This window comes from Phyllobates terribilis, unplaced genomic scaffold, assembly GCF_046119375.1.
Source record: "Phyllobates terribilis strain yellow unplaced genomic scaffold, ASM4611937v1 Scaffold_2__4_contigs__length_985480577, whole genome shotgun sequence".
NCBI classification, from domain to species: Eukaryota; Metazoa; Chordata; class Amphibia; order Anura; family Dendrobatidae; genus Phyllobates; species Phyllobates terribilis.
The window spans coordinates 430,366,878-430,394,704 of record NW_027362762.1 but is presented as its reverse complement, the minus strand read 5'-3'; the positions used below and the strand labels follow the sequence as shown (position 1 = coordinate 430,394,704).

The 27,827-nt window shown below is 45.7% G+C and overlaps 1 protein-coding gene across 1 annotated transcript in view; it reads right to left on the bottom strand.

Moving 5' to 3' along the window:
• LOC141246090 (multidrug and toxin extrusion protein 2-like) overlaps positions 1-27,827 on the bottom strand; it is a 354,159-nt gene that overhangs the window by 192,432 nt on the left and 133,900 nt on the right. Inside the window, exon 4 of the mRNA XM_073669113.1 lies at positions 27,501-27,602. Coding sequence (XP_073525214.1) covers positions 27,501-27,602 — 102 coding nt within the window. The remainder of the gene's footprint in view (positions 1-27,500; positions 27,603-27,827) is intronic.

The following is a 27,827-nucleotide window of genomic DNA, read 5'->3' as shown; positions in this document are numbered from 1 at the left end:
ACCCCCTTTTAATGCCCCATGCAGGATGTCACACGCCCCTTCCCTTATAATGCCCCATGCAGGATGTCAATTCCCTCCTTTTAATGCCCCAGGCAGGATGTCACACACACCCCCCCTCCCTTATAATGCCCCATGCAGGATGTCACACCCCTTTTTAATGCCCCATGTAGGACGTCACCCCCCCATTTTAATGCCCCATGCAGGATGTCACTCCCCCCTTTTAATGCCCCATGCCGGATGTCACTTCACCCCCTTTTAATGCCCCAGGCAGGATGTCACACACACCCCCCCTCCCTTATAATGCCCCATGCAGGATGTCACACCCCTTTTTAATGCCCCATGTAGGACGTCAACCCCCCTTTTTAATGCCCCATGCAGGATGTCACACCCCCCCTTCCCTTATAATGCCCCATGCAGGATGTCACTCCCCCCCTTTTAATGCCCCATGCAGGATGTCACCCCCCTCCCTTACAATGCCCCATGCAGGATGTCACCCCCCTCTTTTAATTCCTCATGCAGAATGTCACCCCCCTCCATTATAATGCCCCATGCAGGATGTCACACCCCCCTCCCTTATAATGCCCCATGCAGGATGTCACTTCCCCTCCTTTTAATGCCCCATGCAGGATGTCACACACACACGCACACTTATAATGCTACATGCAGGATGTCACCACCCACCCTCCCTTATAGTGCCCCATGCAGGATGTCACCCCCCCTTATAATGCCCCATGCAGGATTTCACGCTCTTTATAATGCCCCAAGTATTATGTCTCCACCCCTTATAATGCCCCATGCAGGATGTCACACCCCTTTTTAATGCCCCATGTAGGACGTCAACCCCCCTTTTTAATGCCCCATGCAGGATGTCACACCCCCCCTTCCCTTATAATGCCCCATGCAGGATGTCACTCCCCCCCTTTTAATGCCCCATGCAGGATGTCACCCCCCTCCCTTACAATGCCCCATGCAGGATGTCACCCCCCTCTTTTAATTCCTCATGCAGAATGTCACCCCCCTCCATTATAATGCCCCATGCAGGATGTCACACCCCCCTCCCTTATAATGCCCCATGCAGGATGTCACTTCCCCTCCTTTTAATGCCCCATGCAGGATGTCACACACACACGCACACTTATAATGCTACATGCAGGATGTCACCACCCACCCTCCCTTATAGTGCCCCATGCAGGATGTCACCCCCCCTTATAATGCCCCATGCAGGATTTCACGCTCTTTATAATGCCCCAAGTATTATGTCTCCACCCCTTATAATGCCCCATGCATTATGTCAGTCTCCTTATAATGCCTCATGCAGGATGTCTCTCCCCTTATAATGCCCCATGCAGGATGTCACTTCCCCCCCTTATACTGCCCCATGCTGGATGCCACCCCCCCCTTTCAATGCCCCATTCAGGATGTCACCCCCCCCCGCTCCCTTATAATGCCCCATGAAGGTTGCCACACACCCCCTTTCAATGCCCCATGCAGGATGTCACACCCCCCCGCTCCCTTATAATGCCCCATGCAGGAGGTCACTCCCCCCCCCCTTTTAATGCCCCAAGCAGGAGATGTCACACCGCCTCCCATATAATGCCCCATGCAGTATGTCACTCCCCTCTTTTTAATGCCCCATGCAGGATGTCACCCCCCCTCTCCCTTATAATGCCCCATGCAAGATGTCCCCCCCCTCCCTTATAATGCCCCATGCAGAATGTCACCCCCCCTCCCTTATAATGCCCCATGCAGGATGTCACCCTCCCTCCCTTATAATGCCCCATGCAGGATGTCACACACTCCCTTATAATGCCCCATGCAGGGTGTCACCCCCCCTTTTAATGCCCTATGCAGGATGCCACACCCCCCCTCCCTAATAATACCCCATGCAGGATGTCACCCCCCCCTTATAATGCCCCATGCAGGATGTCACCTCTCCCCCCATATAATGCCCCATGCAGGATGTCACTCCCCCCCTTTTAAGGCCCCATGCCGGATGTCACTTCACCCCCTTTTAATGTCCCATGCAGGATGTCACACCCCCTCCATTATAATGCACCATGCAGTATGTCATTCCCCCCTTTCTAATGCTCCATGCAGGATGTCACACCCCCCTCCCATATTATGCCGCATACAAGTTGTCACCCCCCCTCCCTTATAATGCCCCATGCAGCATGTCACACCCCTTCTCCCTTATAATGCCCCATGCAGGAAGTCACCCCCCTCCCTTATACTGCCCCATGCAGGATGTCACCCCCCCTTTCAATGCCCCATGCAGTATGTCACACCCCCCTCTCTCCCTTATAATGCCCCATGCAGGATGTCACCCCCCTTTTAATACCCCATGCAGGATGTCACCCCCCCCGTTATAATGCCCCATGCAGGATGTCACTCACCCCCCTTTTAATGCCCCATGCAGGATGTCACCTCCCCCTTATAATGCCCCATGCAGTATGTCACTCCCCCTTTTAATGCCCCATGCAGGATGTCACCCCCCCCTTTTTAATGCCCCATGCAGGATGTCACTCCCCCTTTTAATTCCCCATGTAGGATGTCACTTCCCCCCCTTTTAATGCCCCATGCAGGATGTCACCCCCCTCCCTTACAATGCCCCATGCAGGATGTCACCCCCCTCTTTTAATGCCCCATGCAGGATGTCACACACCCCCTCCATTATAATGCCCCATGCAGGATGTCACCCCCCCTCCCTTATAATGCCCCATGCAGGATGTCACACCCCCTCCCTTAGAATGTCCCATGCAGGATGTCACTCCCCCCTTTTTAATGCCCCTGCAGGATGTCACACTCCCTCTCCCTTATAATGCCCCATGCAAGATGCTACCCCCCCTCCCTTATAATGCCCCATGCAGGAAGTCACCCCCTCCCTTATAATGCCCATGCAGGATGTCACCCCTCTCCCTTATACTGCCCCATGCAGGATGCCACACACCCCCTTTCAATGCCCCATGCAGGATGTCACCCCCCCCGCTCCCTTAAAATGCCCCACGCAGGATGTCACCCCCTTTTAATGCCCTATGCAGGATGTCACACACACCCCCTCCCTTATAATGCCCCATGCAGGATGTCACTTCCCCCCCTTATAATGCCCCATGCAGGATGTCACCTCTCCCCCCATATAATGCCCCATGCAGGATGTCACTCCCCCCTTTTAATGCCCCATGCCGGATGTCACTTCACCCCCTTTTAATGCCCCATGCAGGATGTCACACCCCCTCCCTTATAATGCCCCATGCAGTATGTCACTCCCCCCATTTTAATGCTCCATGCAGGATGTCACACCCCCCTCCCATATTATGCCGCATGCAAGATGTCACCCCCCCTCCCTTATAATGCCCCATGCAGGATGTCACACCCCTTCTCCCTTATAATGCCCCATGCAGGATGTCACCCCCCTCCCTTATACTGCCCCATGCAGGATGTCACACACCCCCTTTCAATGTCCCATGCATGATGTCACACCCCCCTCTCTCCCTTATAATGCCCCATGCAGGATGTCACCCCCCTTTTAATACCCCATGCAGGATGTCACCCCCCTCCCTTACAATGCTCCATGCAGGATGTCACCCCCCTCATTTAATGCCCCATACAGGATGTCACACCCCCTCCCTTATAATGCCCCATGCAGTATGTCACGCCCCCTTTTTAATGCCCCATTCAGGATGTCACACCCCCTCTCCCTTATAATGCCCCATGCAAGATGTCACCCCCCCTCCCTTATAATGCCCCATGCAGGATGTCACCCCCCCTCCCTTATAATGCCCCATGCAGGATGTCACCCCCCTTCCTTATAATGCCCCATGCAGGATGTCACCCCCCCTCCCTTATACTGCCCCATGCAGGATGTAACCCCTCTTCCTTATAATGCCCCATGCAGGATGTCACAGCCCCCTCCCTTATACTGCCCCATGCAGGATGCCACACACCCTCTTTCAATGCCCCATGCAGGATGTCACACACACACCCCCGCTCCCTTATAATGCCCCATGCAGGATGTCACCCCCCCTTTTAATGCCCTATGCAGGATGTCACACACACATCCTCCTTTATAATGCCCCATGCAGGATGTCATCCCCCCCCCACTTTTAATGCCCCATGCAAGATGTCACACACACCCCCTTCCCTTATAATGCCCCATGCAGGATGTCACTTACCCCCCTTTTAATGCCCCATGCAGGATGTCACTTCCCCCCTTATAATGCCCCATGCAGGATGTCACCTCTCCTCGCATATAATGCCCCATGAAGGATGTCACCCCCCCCTTTTAATGCCCCATGCCGGATGTCACTTCACCCCCTTTTAATGCTCCATGCAGGATGTCACACCCAGGGGTGGATTAAGAGTAGCCAGGGCCCCGAGCAGTTTAGAAGGTGTGGGCCCCCCCACAGGTACCCGATGTATCACGTGACATGTCACATGATCCCCTTTGATAGATCATGTGATATGTCATGTGACTAACACAGATGCTTTGGTGACATCTGTATTCGGAAAATTATGGAAATTTTTTTCCATTATGTACACAGCCCTATACATAACATAGCGCTATATATAGTAGAGCAGCGGTGGGAGATTAATCTCCTTGAGGGGCCACATGAGAGACCATGACTGTTGTGGAAGGTGAATCAATAGGCTGAAATTAATTCTGCTCAATATTAATAATATTAACAAAATAATAAAAAAAATATTAATTGTATGACTCAGGCTATGTGCCCACGATGCAGAAATGCTCCGGATTTTTCCTGAGCGTTTCTGCATCTCTCTGGCAGAAAAAACGCATGCGGATTGTACATGCGGATTGTACATGCGTTTTTCCTGCCAGGGACATGCGGATTTGAAGCGTTATTCACATGCATTTCCACATGCGGGTTGACAAGCGCTTTCCAAGCGATTTTAGCATCACTTGGAAAGTGCTTATCAACTTGGTCACACTATATAAATCCATGCAAACGGCATGGATTTATATACTGTGACGAAAAGAATGTTTAAAAATAAAAAATAAATCTATACTTACCTTCTGATGGCCTCTGGAGTCTTGCTTCTCTCCATTCTCCCTTGTCGGGAGATCACGGTACACTGAAGGACCTGCCTACGTCAGCGTTGCGTGACCCGTCACATGACTATGACGTCAGCGCAGGTCCTTCAGTCGATCTGCCGGCATGAGAGGAAGAGCGCACCGGGGGCCGCCAGAAGGTAAATATAACATTTATTTTTTATTTTATTCTTTTTTTCATAGGTTCTATGGTACCCGGGTCCGGAGGAGAGTCTCCTGTCCTCTAGACCTGGGTACCATCCGCACATTGAAACGCATGGATTCCGCATCTACATATGCAGTGATGCGTAATCCATGCGTTCCAATGCAAGTCAATGGCGGCGAAAACTAAATAATTGGTAGTGCTGCGTATTTTTCCGCAATGATAATCCGCAGCGGAAATTTCCGCAGCATGTGCACAGCACATGCGGATTATCATTGGGGAACATGGCTGACCTTCTACTGAGCGTTTTTTAAGGGTTTCTGCAGCGTTTTTGCCGCTGCGGAAACGTTTAAACGCATCATGGGCACAAAGCCTTAATATTGAGCAGAATTAAGTATACTGACATCGCCCTATATACAGTTTGAGCCCCCACATAACTCCCTAGATACAGTATGAGTCCGCACATAGCTCTCTAGATACAGTATGAGCCCTCACATAGCTCCCTAGATACAGTATGAGCCCCCACATAGCTCCCTAGATACAGTATGAGCCCCCACATAGCTCCCTAGATACAGTATGAGCCCGAACATAGCTCCCTAGATACAGTATGAGCCCGTACATAGCTCCCTAGATACAGTATGAGCCCGCACATAGCTCCCTAGATACAGTATGAGATCCCGCATAGCCCCTATATACAATATGAGCCCGCACATAGCCTCCTATATATAGTATGAGCCCCCACATAGCTCCCTATATACAGTATGAGCTCGTACATAGCTCCCTATATACAGTATGAGCCCCACGTAGCTCCCTATATACAGTATGAGCACCCACATAGCTCCCTACATACAATATGAGCCCGTACATAGCTCCCTTCTCTGATCGATTGTCGGTTCCACAGCCAGCTCAGAGAATGGTCGAATGCAAAATGCAGCTACCTGGAAGACACCTCTGACTACTGCATGAGGTGGCCCGAAGGCACCCCCCTGACGGCTGTACCCAGGTCACATGCCCCCCCTGATTCCCCTAGGTATGGCCCTGTATAGTTTATATAACAATACATGACTGGTATCTATAGTATAATCAGGGATGTGTCCTTCTGCCAGAAGCCTCTATAGATTGTGCAAGCGCAATACCTGCGCAGTCTGGCCACAGACAGAAAGACACATCCACATCCCAGACAGGGATGAGGAGTGTGGCACCGGAGATAGCGGTATGCATAAGCACTGAGTGCATACCGCGATCTCTGGCACCATAAACACATACGTGTTCAGTCCTGTCATCTCTGGAGAGGCCAGGGGAGGAGTGTGGCGCAGGTGCTGATTTCCGGCGCTATTTTAGTGAAGACAAATATGAACAGTGTCTTCGACAAAATGGACAGCGTGGTATGTGCATGCGCGAACTTTGGCGCCATTTTGTTGAATACACTCTGCACATTTGTATTCATTCAAATGAAACCAGATATCGCGCTATGCGGACATGTGGAGCATGGACCAGACTGAGGGGGAGCATATACCAGGATGGGGGTAAGCATGGACCAGGATGGGGGAGCATATACCAGGATTGGGGAGCATATACCAGGATGGGGAGAAGCATGGACCAGGATGGGGGAGCATATACCATAATGGGGGGGAAGCATGGACCAGGATGAAGGTGCATACACCAGGATGGGGAATCATACACCAGGATGGGGGAGCATACACCAGGATGGGGGAGCATACACCAGGATGGGGGAGCATATACCAGGATGGGGGACCAGGATGGGGAAGCATACACCAGGATGGGGGACCAGGATGGGGGAGCATATACCAGGATGGGGAAGCATACACCAGGATGGGGGAGCATATACCAGGATGGGGGACCAGGATGGGGGAGCATATACCAGGATGGGAGACCAGGATGGGGAAGCATACACCAGGATGGCAGACCAGGATGGGGGAGCATAATATACCAGGATGGGGGAGAATATACCAAGATGGGGACCAGGATGGGGAAGCATATACCAGGATGGGGGACCAGGATGGGGGAGCATATACCAGGATGGGGGGAGCATATACCAGGATGGGAGACCAGGATGGGGAAGCATATACCAGAATGGGGGAGCATATACCAGGATGGGGGAGCAGGATGGGAAAGCATATACCAGGATGGGGGACCAGGATGGGGGAGCATATACCAGGATGGGGGAGCATATACCAGGATGGGAGAGCATATACCAGGATACGGGGCCAGGATGGGAGAGCATATACCAATAAAAAAGCTCGCCACCCGGGCGTAGAACAGGTTCAATAGCTAGTATGATATACTGTGATACAGACATTAGATGTTATATGCTATACACATTGTTATATCCCATCTGATGTCTGTACCACAGTATACCATACAGTAATCGATATACTGGATGACATTTTTTGTACATGGGTATACACTGTACTGATCACACTTGGACCTGCCTACAGAACCTCACATATTATATATGGAGCAGCATAGTATGTGACGTCCTGTAGGTTCAGGGTTGATCAGTCAGTGCAGGATCCACTCTGCTGATGTCTGTGGTCGTTCTGCAGGGGCTCAGTGTGATTTATTGCAGGACTCTGAATTTTCCTGCAGATCTGGTGACTCTGGAGCCGATGACCCAGAGTGACCTGATCTGCAGCAAAGGTCAGACTCCGGCCATAAGTCATACATGGCCCCAGCAGAGCGGCCGCCGACCTGACACTAAGGGATCCGTGTGAACTCATCAGGAGGGGAGCAGCGTCCTGCAGCCCCCTCCTCACTCCAGACATCCTGCCCAGGGCCCGACCTCGACCTCGTATTTACCGCCATCCACTGATGCACGAGCTCCTCTCCGGCAGGATGAAGCGAAGAAGCTCCAGGCGCTGCTGTGTGACGTCAGTCCTGGAGACACAGCCACAGCATGCAGGGGGCGTGTCTGTCTCCATGATGCGGCCGGCATCTAATGGTAATGTGCGTTCCCCCTGCCTCTCCAGAAAACATTATAATGAGGGCGATCTGGCCGTGGGCCCTGACTGAGCCTCGAGCCCTGGGCAGTAGCCCAGATCGTCCTCATTATAATCCACCTATGGTCACACCCCCCCTCCCATATTATGCCGCATGCAAGATGTCACCCCCCCTCCATTATAATGCCCCATGCAGGATGTCACACCCCTTCTCCCTTATAATGCCCCATGCAGGATGTCACCACCCTCCCTTATACTGCCCCATGCAGGATGTCACACACCCCCTTTCAATGCCCCATGCAGGATGTCACCCCCCCCCGCTCCCTTATAATGCCCCATGCAGGATGTCACCCCCCCTTTTAATGCCCCATGCAGGATGTCACCTCCCTCCCTTATAATGCCCCATGCAGGATGTCACTTCCCCCCCTTTTAATGCCCCATGCAGGATGTCACACACACCCCCTCCCTTATAATGCCCCATGCAGGATGTCACCCCCCTGTTTTAATGCCCCATGTAGGATGTCACCACCCCTTTTTAATGCCCCATGCAGGATGTCACACCCCCCCTTCCCTTATAATGCCCCATGCAGGATGTCACTTCCCCCCCTTTTAATGCCCCATGCAGGATGTCACCCCCTTCCCTTACAATACCCCATGCAGGATGTCATCCCCCTCTTTTAATGCCCCATGCAGGATGTCAGCCCCCCTCCATTATAATGCCCCATGCAGGATGTCACACCCCCCTCCCTTATAATGCCCCATGCAGGATGTCACTTCCCCTCCTTTTAATGCCCCATGCAGGATGTCACACACACACACCCTCCCTTATAATGCTACATGCAGGATGTCACCCTCCCTTATAGTGCCCCATGCAGGATGTCACACACCCCCACCATATAATGTCCCATGCCTCCATACATTAAAAAAAAAAATCAAATACTCACCTCACTTCTCCTCACCTGCTGCCGCTGCTGCTCCGGACTCCAGAGTTGCCGGCGTCTTCCCGCTCTGCATTGTGACGGCTCAGGAGAGGGCGCGGTGGAAAGATGTCATGGCACCCACTAACCTGAGACATCACAGTCAGAGGACACGGAAGACACCGGAGCTACTGCGAAGGCACGGGGAGATTGTTTTGCCGGATGCTGGGGCCCTGAGCTAGCGGGGCCGGAGGGCGCTGGCACCGCTCTCCTCCGTTCACGGGTCCTACAGCGCGGCGAGGTGCCCGACAGCGAGTGGGCCCCCCCCGCCTGCTCAGGGCCCCAGCACCTGCCCGGGTGCTGACGCCGGCCCTGGTCACTGTAATGCCTAACTATCTCGGTAGTGGCATTATTGTGATTGGCTGGCCGTATAACATCATCAGGAGTTATAAAAAGACAAGTGCCTCCAGGCCAAGCACGCTGAAGCCATTGCACAGGTCAGGGACAATTCTTATCAGAGGTAGAGAGTGTTTGTCCAGGCGTGTGTGTGCACAGTTTAACGAATCAGAGGTCTGTAATGCTGATACTGGTGATGAAGCTGAACCATCATACTTGCAGTCTTTCTAAGGGCTATTTTTGTGCTTTGCTGTTTGTATCAGATACATTCTGCATTTAGCCCAGGGAGGGACAGTTGCAGGAGCAACGAGAGTGTCAGAATACAGTCTCTAGGCAGGGCTAAGGGCTTTGCAGTCCGTTGTTAAATAAATTGCTGTGGCAGTTGATCATTCTATTTTTTGGGGCTGAAAAAATTTACTATATTGTTATCCATAGAGTATTATGTGCTTTGTGGTACATTTTGGTGTTATAAAACACTCCAAAAAAGCGTTGAAACATTTTTCTGGATTCAATTACTCACACATAGAGTATTACATGCTTTGCGGTACATTTTGGTAGCATATAACACTCCAAAAAAGCATTGAATTTTTTTCTGTTTTCAATTACCCATCCATAGAGTATTACGTGCTCTGTGGTACATTTCGGTGATATAAAGCGCTCCAAAAAAGAGTTAAAACATTTTTCTAGATTGAATTTGTCAGCCATACACTTTTACATGCTTTGCATTACATTATGGTGGTATTAAATTAAAAAAAACACTTTTTGACTGCTGCAGGTGACCAATTTCTTTTCTTTACTAAAAATAAACTTAGTTTCAAGAGACCTAGCAATTATAAAATGTGTAAGGCATGCGGTAAGGGACAGACAAGTGGAAGTGCCGATGATGGTGCACGCAGACACCGAGGATACGGGTTAGGTGCGACTACGCCTGTTGCTGGAACACAAGTAACAGGCCCATCTACAACACATAGGTTCCTGTCCCACTTTGCAGAGAAGCACAGCACACCACTTCTAAAGCCAGAGCAGTGCAAACTGGTGGTCGGTTGGAAACCAGATAATGCTTCCAGCATGCTTGGCGGCACCACCCAGTCTTCCACACAGTAGAGTCTCACCAGCCAACAGTCTTGATCACTTAATCTGCACCCTGATCCTTCTACCTCCAAACATGTTGAGTCCCAGGAGACTAGTGATCCCACACTAGAACACTCCGAGGAGCTTTTTAAAACATAATTTATTGATTGTAACCTCTCACCCTGCATGGTCCAAGAGGGAAAGGAGTAGATGCTGTTTAGTGATGCACAAAGCTTAGAGCAGCGACAGTCACAAGAAGATGACGTTAGGGAATGGCAAAATTTGTCTAAGGAGGAAGATGATTATGAGACACAGTTGCAGAAAAGTCAGGTTGTTCTTAAGTCACCAAGTCAGGAGGACCAGGGTGCGGTGGTGGAAGACGAGGAGATGGATGACAAAGTCACTGATCTAACCTGGAAGGCTGGCATGCAGAGCGAGGCCAGAAGCACTGAGGGGGGGAAGGATCGGCAGCATCGAAACAGGCAGGAAGAGGCAGTGGGGTGACCAGAGGAAGAAGGCGGGCAACTGTTCCGCAGAGAACCAACATTCATGAATTTCTCCGTCAATAAGTTAGGTGTTCCCCAGTCTAGAACATTTTTAAAGAGAGTTCTGAAACAAAAAATTGGTCATTTGCAACCTGTGCCATGCCAAGATCAGCAGGGGCCTTACTACTAAGAGCCTAACCATCACCAGAATGATCAGGCACATGCCATCTAAGCACCTGACTTGGTGGGCCGAATGCCTGGGTCCACGATTGGTGCCTGCCGGTGAGACAAGGAAGTGTTGGCTGTAGGGACCTTGCCACATATAATAGGAAAGACGATGAATTTAATTTACGATTTACATACACCATCAACCGTAACTCTATCACTTTTTTGGACTTAGAACTAAATGGCTAAAATAATGAACTAATCACTTCTAAAACATTCAGGAAATCCACATCAGGCAATACAATTTTGCATGTGCACAGTTTTCACCCACCCCATGTCCTAAAAGGCATTCCAGTAGGAGAAATTACTATAGCTAGGAGGAATTGTAGTGACTCCATTTCCTTCTCAAAAGAATGTACCACCATTAATTCTAGACTATCATATAGAAATTATCCAAAATGGACCTTAGATAGAGCAAGAAAAATAGTAGATAGTAAATCTAGAAGCAATCTCATTACTAAATGGAACCACCACAACAACACCAGCTCTAATATTCTTTTGCAATATCTAATATAGTAAAACGCAACATAGATATTCTGAGAGAGGATTCAGTCATGGACGCAATATTAAACGACGGAATTAGGGTAGTTCCACGTAGAGCACCAACAATAGGCAACAAAATCTCTCCAAGTTTATACAGAGGAAAGCCCATCAAAACGACTGGTAACTGGCTATCAACTAGTGGCTACCATAAGTGCGGTTTTACGAACTGCAAATCATGTCTGGTTTCATCAAAAAAATTAACATTTACGGATAAAAATAATTCCAAGGTACAGTACAGACCAAAAGTTTGGACACACCTTCTCATTTAAAGATTTTTCGGTATTTTCATGACTTTGAAAATTGTACATTCACACTGAAGGCATCAAAACTATGAATTAACACATGTGGAATTATATACTTAACAGAAAAGTGTGAAACAACTGAAAATGTGTCTTATATTCTAGGTTCTTCAAAGTAGCCACCTTTTGCTTTGATGACTGCTTTACACACTCTTGGCATTCTCTTGATGAGCTTCGAGAGGTAGTCACCGGAAATGGTCTTCCAACAATCTTGAAGGAGTTCCCAGAGATGCTTAGCACTTGTTGGCCCTTTTGCCTTCACTCTGCGGTCCAGCTCACCCCAAACCATCTCGATTGGGTTCAGGTCTGGTGACTGTGGAGGCCAGGTCATCTGGTGTAGCACCCCATCACTCTCCTTCTTGGTCAAATAGCCCTTACACAGCCTGGAGGTGTGTTTGGGGTCATTGTCCTGTTGAAAAAAAATGAAAAAAGTGTGAAAATATGTCTTATATTCTAGGTTCTTCAAAGTAGCCACCTTTTGCTTTGATGACTGCTTTGCACACTCTTGGCATTCTCTTGATGAGCTTCAAGAGGTAGTCACCGGAAATGGTTTTCACTTCACAGGTGTGCCCTGTCAGGTTTAATAAGTGGGATTTCTTGCCTTATAAATGGGGTTGGGACCATCAGTTGTGTTGTGCAGAAGTCTGGTGGATACACAGCTGATAGTCCTACTGAATAGACTGTTAGAATTTGTATTATGGCAAGAAAAAAGCAGCTAAGTAAAGAAAAACAAGTGCCTATCATTACTTTAAGAAGTGAAGGTCAGTCAGTCCGAAAAATTGGGCAAACTTTAAATGTGTCCCCAAGTGCAGTTGCAAAAACCATCAAGCGCTACAAAGAAACTGGCTCAAATGAGGACCGCCCCAGGAATGGAAGACCAAGAACCACCTCTGCTTCTGAGGATAAGTTTATCTGAGTCACCAGCCTCAAAAATCGCAGGTTAACAGCAGCTCAGATTAGAGACCAGGTCAATGCCACACAGAGTTCTAGCAGCAGACACATCTCTTCAACAACTGTTAAGAGGAGACTTTGTGCAGCAGGCCTTCATGGTAAAATAGCTGCTAGGAAACCACTGCTAAGGACAGGCAACAAGCAGAAGAGACTTGTTTGGGCTAAAGAACACAAGGAATGGACATTAGACCAGTGGAAATCTGTGCTTTGGTCTGATGAGTCCAAATTTGAGATCTTTGTTCCAACCACCGTGTCTTTTTGCGACGCAGAAAAGATGAACGGATGGACTCTACATGCCTAGTTGCCTGGTTCCCACCTTGAAGCATGGAGGAGGAGGTGTGATGGTGTGGGGGTGCTTTGCTTGTGACACTGTTGGGGATTTATTCAAAATTGAAGGCCTACTGAGCCAGCATGCCTACCACAGCATCTTGCAGCGGCATGCTATTCCACCCGGTTTGCGTTTAGTTGGACCATCATTTATTTTTCAACAGGACAATGATCCCAAACACACCTCCAGGCTGTGTGAGGACTATTTTACCAATAAGGAGAGTGATGGGGTGCTACGCCAGATGACCTGGCCTCCACAGTCACCAGGCCTGAACCCAATCGAGATGGTTTGGGGTGAGCTGGACCGCAGAGTAAAGGCAAAAAGGCCAACAAGTGCTAAGCATCTCTGGGAACTCCTTCAAGATTGTTGGAAGACCATTTCTGGTGACTACCTCTTGAAGCTCATCAAGAGAATGCCAAGAGTGTGCAAAGCAGTCATCAAAGCAAAAGGTGGCTACTTTGAAGAACCTAGAATATAAGACATATTTTCAGTTGTTTCACACTTTTTTGTTAAGTATATAATTCCACATGTGTTAATTCATAGTTTTGATGCCTTCAGTGAGAATGTACAATTTTCAAAGTCATGAAAATACAGAAAAATCTTTAAATGAGAAGGTGTGTCCAAACTTTTGGTCTGTACTGTATATCCAATAAAAGGGTTTCTGAATTGTAACACTGATTATGTTATTTGCATGATTGAGTGCACTATTTGTAATCTACAATATATCGGATCAACTACTAGGAAATTCAAAGTACGCCTGAGGGAACATTTATATGATATTTCCCATCAATCTAATCGTAGTATGTCTGGTGCTTCCAGACATTTTATCAATTGTCATAATAAATGCACTAAAGGCCTATTAGCTTATGCTATAGAACATGTTCCCCGGAGACAGACAAAATACTCTCAGAAATAGGGAGGCGTTTTGGATTTTTGTACTGGATACTAGAATTCCCTCAGGCTTAAATTATAGAAAAGAGTTCATGTTACATTACTGACTTGGTGTCTCATTCTTGTTTTTAAAAATTCCCGTTGCTTTTTAATTCACCACTCTTACAAAAATGTATTTATTTTTTCTTTTCAATCTTGGGTTGTTACACACCTGCAGCACCTTTTCTTGATTAGTGCCAGCATAAGAAGGGTTCCTCCCCTTATGTCTGACACTTATTCATACCAAGTTTAAGAGCTGTCTTCGCTCGAAACCCGTCTGGTAGCGCACCCCTCCTTGGTGCCCCAGTGTTTCCCTTCTAGTATTGTTCTTCCACCAGCTGGAGTTACATTTTTGCCATCTGGATATTTTTAAAAATTCTAGATAAAAGACATTTGTTTTTACTATTGGAGTCTGTGGAGCTGGATCATCGTCTTTCCTTTTACCTGTCTACTGAGCGCAAGCAGCAGCGCTGATCACGGATGCCAGAGACACCCAGCTGGTTCATGGAGGTGAGCTGCTTTTTTTTACTTTTCCCTTTCCACCTTGCCACATATGGCAGACGTTATGTACCGCTGCCTTTCCAGTGACCCTCGCGTTACATTCATCTTGGCCAAAAAAAAGTACTGATTGTTCACCCTGCTGAAGAAATTTCCATCAGACAACGCTAGCGGCAGGGGGCAAGCTTAATTGCCCAACCAAGGAGGAGAGACGAGGGAGACACACACCAGGTACAGCAGAGGCAGGGGTACACTGTCAAAGGCATGGGCCAATTTAATGACACCCTACCAGCGTCCATGCCCTGATGACCGGGTATTTTTGACAAGGAGGGAAAAGTTTTTAAAGATGGTTAAGCAATACTTGGTTGACAAAACCAGCATACTCCCTAATTCCTCGGCAACGTTCAGCTATTGGGTCTCAAAACCGGACACCTGGTATGACCTATCCCTCTATGACTAGGAGGTGTTGTGCTGCCCTGACGCTAGCGTCTTGTCTGAGTTGGTTTTCAGTCCTGCCGGGGGTCATAACAGACATGCGCTTTTGGCCGTCAACAGAAAGTGCTGACAGGTTCAGTCTAATAAAAATGAAAAGACCCTGGATTAGTCCCGACATTTCCACACAACTAGATGATAGCAGCAGATAAAGTGTTTTTAATCTTCAATATTTCAATGAGGCCCGCCAGTTTCTGCCTTCTAGGGTTTATGGATGACTGGATGACCCTCCTTATAATTTTTTCCTGGCTTTGCAGTTTGTGAAAAGCTTTTGAGTGTAGAAGTGCCACAACTACGCTTTTTTAATTTTTTTTCATGAGGCACTCCAGTTTGTGCCATCAAGGGTGAATGGGTGACCCTGCTAGTAATTTTTAGCAGCCTTTTCAATGTGCACAGAGCCTTTATTATGGTATAAGTGCCACAACTACACTTTCTTAATATTTGAATGAGGTACAGTTGGTGTCTTGAAGGGTGTATGGATGACACTGCTTGTAATTTTTGGCAGGCTTTGCACTTAGTGGATAGCCTTTATGAGTTTAGGAGTGTCAATAAATGACAATTCGAACAGAATATGTATGAGGCCCTCCTTTATGTCTAATACCAGATATATCCAAGTCCCTAATTTTTGACACTTCTTGCTTCCTTCATAACACTGAAATTTCCAATTTTTTAATAAAAAATTCAAGTTTAGTTTACTTAAATTATTATTTTTTTTTAATCCTTTTTAAAATTTGCCTTATATACAAGTCATTATACAGGAAAGAATGTTTCTTAACATTTTTTTCCTTCCTGTAAACTCCAATTTTGAATGTTTTATTGTCAGTCCTTAGAGTGGAGTAAAAGTGTGACACCATTGTTCTCAGTGGTGATCTGGGAGTCAGAGATTCTTTCAGGGGTCTTCCCCATGCTGTTCCCCTTCCATTCAGCCCTTTTTCCATCCATTTCAACATTTTCACTGCCCCTCAGACCTCCTTATAGGGTCTGCCGGAAAAGTTCTCGGATTTCCCATTGACTCTCATTATACTCGTCACTCAAAATGAGCAACCGAGCATGAGGAATTGCTTGGTTTGAGTAACAAGCATCTGAGCATTTTAGTGCTCGCTCATCTCTAGTCATTATGCCTTTTACCGCGGTGTTTGGAGTCTTCTTTGATCTTTTTTTCTTAACTATTAGATCAGTGGGAAGCGAGCTCCAGCAATGGCCAAAGGTCTATATGTGTCTGTTATTTAGTGCTTTGTTGTGGGATTCAGATACCGGTATGTCCATACTAGCTTTTGACATCTCTAGCCAGGCCCATATTTACCATTAGGCACCGGATGTCTGGTGCCTAGGGAGGTGGGTTGCAGGGGGTGGCGCCAGGATCAAGATTTCAAAAATATATATTTTTTTAAATCTTCCCTTTCCCAGACTCTATAAGAAAACCGGAGTATTTGCGGGGGGGGGGGGCCGGCGGCTTGGAAAGGCATCATCCCTGTATTAATTTGTATTATGTGTACTGTGTACTCTGTGTACTCCACAGTGCGGCACCTCCCTACATCTCCTCTCTCATTTCTGTTTATTGGCCTACCTGATCTCTATGCTCCTCAAACAATTTTCGAATAATATCCGCACTAATCCGTACCTCCCACTCCCGGCTCCAAGACTTCTCACGAGCTGCACCTATTCTTTGGAATGCTCTTCCCAAGAAATTAGGACTAATCACAACTTACGCAGTTTTAGGTGCTCCCTAAAAACACATCTGTTTAGGGCGTTCCTGTTGCCTAATTGAAGTCCATTCACTATTTCTCCAAACATAATTCTCCATCAAGTACCACCGCACCCAAAAGCACTACAAATATTGGCTGGTGACTAGCTCATGCAGCCTTTATACAGTACAGACCAAAAGTTTGGACACACCTTCTCATTTAAAGATTTTTCTGTATTTTCATGACTTTGAAAATTGTACATTCACACTGAAGGCATCAAAACTATGAATTAACACATGAGGAATTATATACTTAACAAAAAAGTGTGAAACAACTGAAAATATGTTTTATATTCTAGGTTCTTCAAAGTAGCCACCTTTTGCTTTGATGATTGCTTTGCACACTTTTGGCATTCTCTTGATGAGCTTCAAGAGGTAGTCACCGGAAATGGTCTTACAACAATCTTGAAGGAGTTCCCAGAGATGCTTAGCACTTGTTGGCCCTTTTGCCTTTACTCTGCGGTCCAGCTCACCCCAAACCATCTCGATTGGGTTCAGGTCTGGTGACTGTGGAGGCCAGGTCATCTGGCGTAGCACCCCATCACTCTCCTTCTTGGTCAAATAGCCCTTACACAGCCTGGAGGTGTGTTTGGGGTCATTGTCCTGTTGAAAAATAAATGATGGGCCAACTAAACGCAAACTGCATGGAATAGCATGCCGCTGCAAGATGCTGTGGTAGCCATGCTAGTTCAGTATTCCTTCAATTTTGAATAAATCCCCAACAGTGTCACCAGCAAAGCACCCCCAGACCATCACACCTCCTCCTCCATGCTTCACAGTGGAAACCAGGCATGTAGAGTCCATCCGTTCACCTTTTCTGCGTCGCACAATGTCACGGTGGTTGGAACCAAAGATCTCAAATTTGGACTCATCAGACCAAAGCACAGATTTCCACTGGTCTAATGTCCATTCCTTGTGTTCTTTAGCCCAAACTTGTCTCTTCTGCTTGCTGCCTGTCCTTAGCAGTGGTTTCCTAGCAGCTATTTTACCATGAAGGCCTGCTGCACAAAGTCTTCTCTTAACAGTTGTTGTAGAGATGTGTCTGCTGCTAGAACTCTGTGTGGTCTCTAATCTGAGCTGCTGTTAACCTGCGATTTCTGAGGCTGGTGACTCGGATAAACTTATCCTCAGAAGCAGAGGTGACTCTTGGTCTTCCTTTCCTGGGGGGGTCCTCATGTGAGCCAGTTTCTTTGTAGCGCTTGATGGTTTTTGCAACTGCACTTGGGGACACTTTCAAAGTTTTCCCAATTTTTCGGACTGACTGACCTTCATTTCTTAAAGTAATGATGGCCACTCGTTTTTCTTTACTTAGCTGCTTTTTTCTTTCCATAATGCAAATTCTAACAGTCTATTCAGTAGGACTATCAGCTGTGTATCCACCAGACTTCTGCACAACACAAATGATGGTCCCAACCCCATTTTTAAGGCAAGAAATCCCACTTATTAAACCAGACAGGGCACACCTGTGAAGTGAAAACCATTTCTGGCGACTACCTCTTGAAGCTCATCAAGAGAATGCCAAGAGTGTGCAAAGCAATCATCAAAGCAAAAGGTGGCTACTTTGAAGAACCTAGAATATAAGACATATTTTCACACTTTTTTGTTAAGTATATACAGTGGTGGCCAAAAGTATTGGCACCCCTGCAATTCTGTCAGATAATACTCAGTTTCTTCCTGAAAATGATTGCAATCACAAATTCTTTGGTATTATTATCTTCATTTAATTTGCTTGCAAAGAAAAAACACAAAAGAGAATGAAGCAAAAATCAAATCATTGACCATTTCACACAAAACTCCAAAAATGGGCCAGACAAAAGTATTGGCACCCTCAGCCTAATACTTGGTTGCACAACCTTTAGCCAAAATAACTGCGAACAACCACTTCCGGTAACCATCAATGAGTTTCTTACAATGCTCTGCTGGAATTGTAGACCATTCTTCTTTGGCAAACTGCTCCAGGTCCCTGATATTTGAAGGGTGCCTTCTCCAAACTGCCATTTTGAGATCTCTCCACAGGTGTTCTATGGGATTCAGGTCTGGACTCATTGCTGGCCACCTTAGAAGTCTCCAGTGCATTCTCTCAAACCATTTTATAGTGCTTTTGGAAGTGTGTTTTGGGTCATTGTCCTGCTGGAAGACCCATGACCTCTGAGGGAGACCCAGCTTTCTCACACTGGGCCCTACATTACGCTGCAAAATTTGTTGGTAGTCTTCAGACTTCATAATGCCATGCACACGGTCAAGCAGTCCAGTGCCAGAGGCAGCAAAGCAACCCCAAAACATCAGGGAACCTCCGCCATGTTTGACTGTAGGGACCGTGTTCTTTTCTTTGAATGCCTCTTTTTTTTTCCTGTACATTCTATGTTGATGCTTTTTCCCAAAAAGCTCTACTTTTGTCTCATTTGACCAGAGAACATTCTTCCAAAACGTTTTAGGCTTTCTCAGGTAAGTTTTGGCAAACTCCAGCCTGGCTTTTTTATGTCTCGGGGTAAAAAGTGGGGTCTTCCTGGGTATCCTACCATACAGTCCCTTTTCATTCAGACACCGACGGATAGTACGGGTTGACACTGTTGTACCCTCGGACTGCAGGGCAGCTTGAACTTGTTTGGATGTTAGTCGAGGTTCTTTATCCACCATCCGCACAATCTTGCGTTCAAATCTCTCGTCAATTTTTCTTTTCCGTCCACATCTAGGGAGGTTAGCCACAGTGCCATGGGCTTTAAACTTCTTGATGACACTGCGCACGGAAGACACAGGAACGTTCAGGTCTTTGGAGATGGACTTGTAGCCTTGAGATTGCTCATGCTTCCTCACAATTTGGTTTCTCAAGTCCTCAGACAGTTCTTTGGTCTTCTTTCTTTTCTCCATGCTCAATGTGGTACACACAAGGACACAGGACAGAGGTTGAGTCAACTTTAATCCATGTTAACTGGCTGCAAGTGTGATTTAGTTATTGCCAACACCTGTTAGGTGCCACAGGTAAGTTACAGGTGCTGTTAATTACACGAATTAGAGAAGCATCACATGATTTTTCAAACAGTGCCAATACTTTTGTCCACCCCCTTTTTTAGGTTTGGTGTGGAATTGTATCCAATTTGGCTTTAGGACAATTCTTTTTGTGTTTTTTCATTGAAGACAAATTAAATGAAGATAATAATACCAAAGAATTTGTGATTGCAATCATCTTCAGGAAGAAACTGAGTATTATCTGACAGAATTGCAGGGGTGCCAATACTTTTGGCCACCACTGTAATTCCACATGTAATAATTCATAGTTTTGATGCCTTCAGTGTGAATGTACAATTTTCATAGTCAGGAAAATACAGAAAAATCTTTAAATGAGAAGATGTGTCCAAACTTTTGGTCTGTACTGTATATATTTTGTAACATGATGTCTGTATCTTCAGATCACAGTTTAAAGGACCTATATAACATCTGCAATTTATGTAAAAGCCATAAGAGGGAGATATGACAAAGAAAATTTCATTCCAAGATTCAAGCAGCAATATTGGAATTTATTATTATAAATATAACTACATGTTTTGCTGCTGACTATGTTAATAAGATGTATGTTCTAATCTTGTTATATCTCGATTCTAATTAGGTTGAATTATTGTATGGTATGCCTAAAAATTCTGTAATTTATTATTATTAATATAATGCCAACTGTAATATTTTATTATGTTATAAGGACTGTGCTATAATCATGTTATGTTCATTTATTAACAATATTTTTGCATACTCTATTAATTATCTATGTGCAATACTACTGGCACTTTGTGCCCATTACTTAAACGGAGCCCTGATGCCCGTGATGTGTGCGCGCCTGTGCTGTGCCGTCGCGCCTCCCTCTCTGAGCCTGGCATCCAACCGGTTGTTAGGGAGCGCACGCATGCGCAGTCTGACTTCTGGGACGCCGGCCTCGGCGAGCAATGCGTAATGGGAAGCAAGGCTGCGCCAGCTTCTACATCATATACGGCACAGAATATGCAACTCCCCTGGGATCCCAGTAGGTAACCGATTGGATCTAATTATTATTCACTTATTAGATTAACGATACATGATAGAGAACAATAACTGGCCCAACCCCTCTGTGCAACTATTTATGATCAGACTGCTCACTGCCCCAAGTCCCCCCCGAGGAAGCAACATCCACGAAACGTGCGTTGAGGTGCTTGGGTGGTGTTGAGATACTACCATGGCATCTGGTTTGTACTTTAGCTTCTATATATTCAGCTTATGTTGAGGATTATATATGTGATACTAACTAGTTGGTGCTGAGTGTTATATATGCTAACTATACTGATATACATTGGGTAGATCTGTATAATATATTTCAACTGTAATTTAGCAAAACTAACCGATTTATGCTGTGCATTATAAATGTTGGTAATACTGATGTATATTAAGCTAATCTGTACAACATACTACCTCATGTCAATAAGATAGTGGTGGACCACACCACCCATGTGGTTTTATGAGATCTTTTAGGGGCTGTTTTTTATTTTTATCTTGCCTGCTGTGTTAAATTAACCAAATAAAGTAATATCATGAAATAATAGATGACTATTTCTTATTATTGGATTATTATAGTAAAAGGAGGAAGTGTGTATATGCCATATTAATTGGGTTGCTCCTTATGTATTATCTATGGATCTATATATCCTTTATGTGTTGATTAATGAGAGTTTGAGCAAAGGCTGTCTACACTGAACCTAGAGCAAGTGAAGGCCGTGTGCGATAACAGTGCAAACCGGGTGGCAGCCCTACTCTGGGGCAACCTCAGTCACGTGCCTTGCATGGCTCGCATCCTCAACCTGATGGTATAGCAATTTCTCCGCCACTATCCCGGCCTGGATGCGCTGCTGCAGAAATCATGGTCTCTGCGTGCTCACTTAAAACTATAAAAATGAGCAGGATCTGTAGTATAAAAGCCAGACTACTAGACAACAAGCAAACTCCTTTATGATGATAGAGGCCACCATCTCGTTAGCTTGCTGGTAATTTTCTGTGGGAATGAGCTTGTCTCCAACCAGCCAGGAATATCCAGTGAATGGTATGCCACAGTTTGGTATTAGCACCCAGTACCAGAAGCAAAGCCATCCACAATTTCCATACCTCAGGAATTTTATTTGGTAGACTGGCTGAGCAAACATTAGTTTCTCACAAAGGAGCTGAAGACACTGAGTGGCAGTAGGAGCAAGTTTCTCCAGCATGTCCTGTACGTTATTGTTATATATCAGAGGGAGAACATAACTGGGCTTTGCCAAGGTGCGATATTGCATCTTAAGTCTTACAGACCCTGCACTTGTGGCCTTACATTCTACAGGATGGTGGGGAAGGAGACATTAGATCGTGGAGTTGCATTAGCTCCGGTGGTGTTGAGGTGAGGTGGCAGTGAGGCAATGGCAGGCTGTAGGCTGTCTTGAAAAGATGGGTTTTCAGGTTGTGTCTGAAGGATCCGAATGTGGTGGCTAATCGGACGTGTTGAGGCACAGAATTCCAGAGGATAGGGGATATTTGGTAGAAGTATTGGACCATACCCTCTTACTACAGACTCTCATCTCTCGGCATCACAGACTTGGCCCTCTCTTGGATCTTTTCATACCTACCCGACAGGACATTCAGTGTTTCCCACTCACACACCACCTCCTCATCACACACCCTATGTGTCAATATCCCCTAAGGTTCAGTTGTAGGACCCAGGCTCTTCTCCCTCTACACCTTTGTCCTGGGACAGCTCATGGTATCACGGCTTTTAGTATCATCTCTATGCAGATGACACACAGATATACCTCTCTGGACCTGATATCACCTCCTTACTAACCAGAATGTGTGTCCGGTATTTCATCTTTCTTCTCTGCTAGATTTGTAAAAATTAACATGGATAAAACAGAATGAATCATCCACCATCTTATTCACCCCCACAACAGACCTATCCATCAAAGTGAATGGCTGCCCACTCCCCCCAGTCCCGCAAGCTTGACTCTGATCTGTCCTTCAAACGTCAGATCCAAGCCATTTCCACTTGCTGCTGACTCCAACTCCAAAGTATCTCGGGGATCCCTATATTTCTCAACCATGAATGTACAAAAACACCAGTGCACGCCCTCATCATCTCCCGGCTTGACTACTACAAGCTCCTGCTCTATGGCCTCCTTTCTACCACTCTCGCACCCCTCCAATCTATCTTAAACTGTGCTGTCCGATTAATCCACATGTCACCCCGCTATTTCCAGGCTTCTCCCCTCTGTCAATCCCTGCGCTGGCTCCCTGTTGCCCAGAGATTCCAGTTGAAAAGCCTAACTTTGGCATACCAAGCCATCGAAAACCTGTCTCCTCCATACATGTGTGACCTAGTCTCCCTGTACTAGTTACCTGCAACTTCCCATCCTTCCAAGTTCTCCTTCTCTACTTACCTCTTATCTCTTCTTGTCACAATCGCATACAAGATTTGTCCCGTGCATCTTCGCTACTGTGTAACTCTGTACCCCAACACATCAAACTCTCACCTACCATGCAAACCTTGAAAAGGAAGCTGAAGACCCACTTCTTGTGACAAGCGTACAATCTGTGGTAACCCTCGCTCCAGCAAACCGCTGCACGGCAAGCTGTACCCTGACCTGGATTAGAAAAACTCCTGACCTGGTCTGCCTTACATATGGCGCTTTTTTAATGGAACTAATAAAATGGACGTTTTAACTTTACATCTCTTGTGATGGATACGGAGAAGGTGCTGTAGTTTTTCTAATCTACTTCTTACTGCTTCTTATCCCTGGATTTGTTACCAAGGATTTCCGTGCACCATTGGACCCTTATGGCATATGCATGGTAGGCTGAAATTTTCCCTTTTTTTTTCCCTTATACACCTGTACCCTGACCTACTGTATCCTCACCCATCCCTTGTAGATTGTTTGTGCGCCCTCGCGGACAGGGTCCTCTCTCCTCTTGTACCAGTCTGAGTCACCGACAGTGACTCCTTTTCACATGTAAAGCACCATGGAATAAATGTCGCTGTAATAGTAATAATAATTATAGTACTTGTACTCTGGGTCAATTGATGGCGCTTTCCAGGTGTCTACCCCTAATTTGATGTGTTTTGGCAGCTTTTGGGCCCATTTGAAGGTGTTGTTTATGCATTTTTTGTCCCCCCATTCAATCCTATGGCGTTCGGTAACGTTCGACGATCATTTGACGAATAAATGGGCGAATATTGACATTCAGCGATCGTAATCCAAATCGAATATTGAAACATTCGCTCATCTCTAACCAGGACCCACATTAGTTAAAATTAACAGGGCAAGGTAAGTATATTAGTTAAATAGGTATACCCATGGGTATGTTCTCTAGATATTCACTCACACGTTTTCTTAACTCTCTCCTCGTTTTCCCGATATAGTTCAAGGGACAAGGACAGGTGGCCATATAGACTAATCTCGTGGTCTTACAATTTGCAGTCTTTCATGAAAAACCTCCTCCCAGTGGACGCACTCGTGAAGGTCTTGCCGGGTGTAATCCAATTGCAAAAGGATCAGTTCCCACATTTGAAGGTTCTGCACTGAAGGTCCAGCCAGGTACCTCCTGTTTTACGTCTGACATAATGACTGTGTACCAGGTAATCTTTTAAAGACCTCCCCTTCCTAAAGGTTATGCTTGGGTTTCTCGTGACAAATTCCATCAGATTACTATCAGCTTGGAGGATACCCCAATACCTCTTCAATATCTTGAAAATTTCATTTGTCTGTTTATCATAGGAACCAATAATCCTAACAGTATCCTTTAACTCCTGTCTCTGGGGTCCTACCTCCTGATGTCTTAGGAGTTCTTGCCTATCCTTGTTTAGGGCATATCTGTAGGCCATATTAAGAGTTTCATTGGGGTATCCCCTTTGCTTCAACCTCTCTCTGAGCTCAAAGGCATGTGCCCTAAAGGCTTCCACATCTGAGCAGTTCCTCCTGACCTGGAGATATTAGCTCTTCGGAATTCCCTTCTTCAGTGGTACTGGATGATAACTTTCTCACCGAAGATGGGAATTTGTGGCAGTCGGTTTATGGTATACCCTAGGAGTCAGGTGCCCTCGGTGATTTTTCCTGATCTCAACATCAAGAAAAGCAATTCTCAACTTGTCATTCTCAGAGGTGAATCTCAGCCCAATGTCATTAATGTTGAGTTCCCCCTTAAATCTGACAAATTCCTCTTGGTACCCGCCCAGATAACAAAAACGTCATCAATATAACGGTACCATGTAATGAATTTGCCAGACCACCACCTCTACTCGCCAGGAAAGACAATAATTTCCTCTCAGCAGCCCAGGAGGAGGTTAGCGTACGATGGCGCACAGGAGCATCCCATGGCAGTCCCCCTGCGCTGGTGGAAGTACTTACCGTTGAACAGAAAGTAGTTGTGAGTCAAAATGAACAACTTCAACTCTAGAACAAATCTGTTATGCCGATGGAAAAAGATCACCCTTGTTCTCAGATAGAATTCTAATGCTTTAAGCCCCATTGAATGAGGAATACTACTGTAAAGTGCTTCAACATTAATTGAGCACAAAATAGTTTCCTCATCTACTATAATGCCATCTAGTTTTAATAGCAGATCCGATGTATCGAGCACATACAAGGACAGCGACATTACAAATGGGCATAGAATTTTATCAACATAGATGGCGATCTTCTGGCTGAGGGAGCCCACCCCTGAGACAATGGGTCGCCCCTTTAAGGGGGTTAGACTCTTTTGAATCTTGGGAAGGGCGTAAAATGTCGGGATCATGGATGAAGTAGGGGTCAAGAATTTGTACTTATTTGCAGAAATAAGCCTATGGTCCAGACCCTTATTGAGAATTTCCATGAGTATTTCCATAGATCTCTTTGTGGAATTGAATGCAAGGACCCCATATGTGTCTCTATCATTGAGTATTCGATCACACATGGGCACTTATGTTTCATGGTCGAGGATGACCAAGTTGTTCCCTTTATCGGAGGGTTTTAAAATCAAATCCTGATTTTTCTCGAGGTCACCCAGTGCTTCTAATTCCCCTTGACCTAACATTGGACTTCCTTGAATTCAGTTTTTTAAGGTCATCCTCCACCACCTTGAGAAAGATGTCCACATTGGCATAATCACCTGTTGGGGGGCATACTCTTACTTTTAAGTTTTAAGTCAGTAAAGGGGCCAGACCTCTTTCCCTCTCATTCTCATTCAAGAGATCCGTTAAGAGGTTAACCCCCTCTAGGTCATCTTCCGTAATCCCCAGACTCTGACATTTTTCTCTATCATTTTCTTGAAAAACATTTTTCCATTTAAGTTTCCGACAAAACAAGTTAATGTCTTTAATATCTCCAAGTCTGGACTAAAGAAGACTCTGTTATATTGAATTTTATCATTTATATCTATTGTTGTGGCACTATATGCACTTTATCAGGGTTGACACAATCAGGTGTGCCATGTTGCTTATGTTGAGTTTATGGTATTACTACTTTGTGATTTGGGGTCTCTATTTACCTTTTAAAGGTTTATATTTGCTGCGCGTTTCTGCTGCCGGGAAATTAGCCCCTAGGTATTCTGGTATGTTACTGGCTGGATACTATCCTTAATACACCCCGTTTTTTCGGTTGTTGATCTTAGTGTGTTTTTGCCTTGGCTAAATCATTTGTGTACTCTGGGGAGGCAGTGAGGACTTTTTCGTCTGGTGATGTTTCCCTAGGTTAGGGGATGGCCAGGGTATTGCGTCCAACCTAGAGTGCCAACCTCCGCAGCTAGGAAGGGATAACCTTGTAAGGACAGTAATAGGGTAAGACAGTATTTACACTCTTCTTCCATAAGCTCCTTTTTGTTGTTTATGTATTTTTGGAATCTCCTGTTTGATATACATTTTTCATTTTTTTTGACTATTTTTTAAGATAATCTAATAAATGTTATATTTTAACGAGTACTTTATTTAAAACAAGGCGTTCTTCCACTGCCCCACCCCAGTTCTGACCATATTGTCGAAGCTGGGAGAAACTGGCATGAAAACGCTAAAAGCGGCAAAATTTAGGCACAACTCCAAATTGAGCCTAAATTGTGAAACTTTTCAAAGCTTTAACACCAGAACTCTGGCATCAAAGCTTTGCTGAACAGGGCACACGGTCTGTAAAAAACATGGACATGTGAACAGCTCCATAGATTATGATGGATACACGGATAGAACACGTACCTTGATTTATGGGTGTACTGAATGAGGACTTATACATAGAATAAGTTACTGGAACAGCTTTTTATCATGTCCTTAGAACCTCAAGTTACTCATCTGAACACCTTAAAATGTATTGATGTAAATTTATAACATTCTCTAAGCAATGCATATAATTTTACATGCTTTATTCACATAAGTGCATAATTGTTTACCTTAAAATAAATTTAGATTTATACCAAAATGTTTGAGCATATTATCTACTGTAAAACATACTTACAGCCACAGCAAGAGTTACAGAGTCCAGCTCAATTTTACCTAAATGTCCACAGAATATTGAGCTCGCAGTAATCAGAAGAAACACCATGAGCTGGGATAAGAACTGTAGGAAAAACAAAATAAAAATATATAATGTATGTGTATAGCAGTGTGTTGTATGGCATTTATTGAGGTCAATATTTTATGACGCTGAGAAAGTAAGTATACATTTTAACCCCTAATGCTGCGATAACTAACTGGGGAGATGTGAGAGCCCACTCCCACTAGGAGTGCCGCAGGATTACAGAATGGGAAAAGATTGAGCCTCTTTTGATATAAGTCTGGCGCT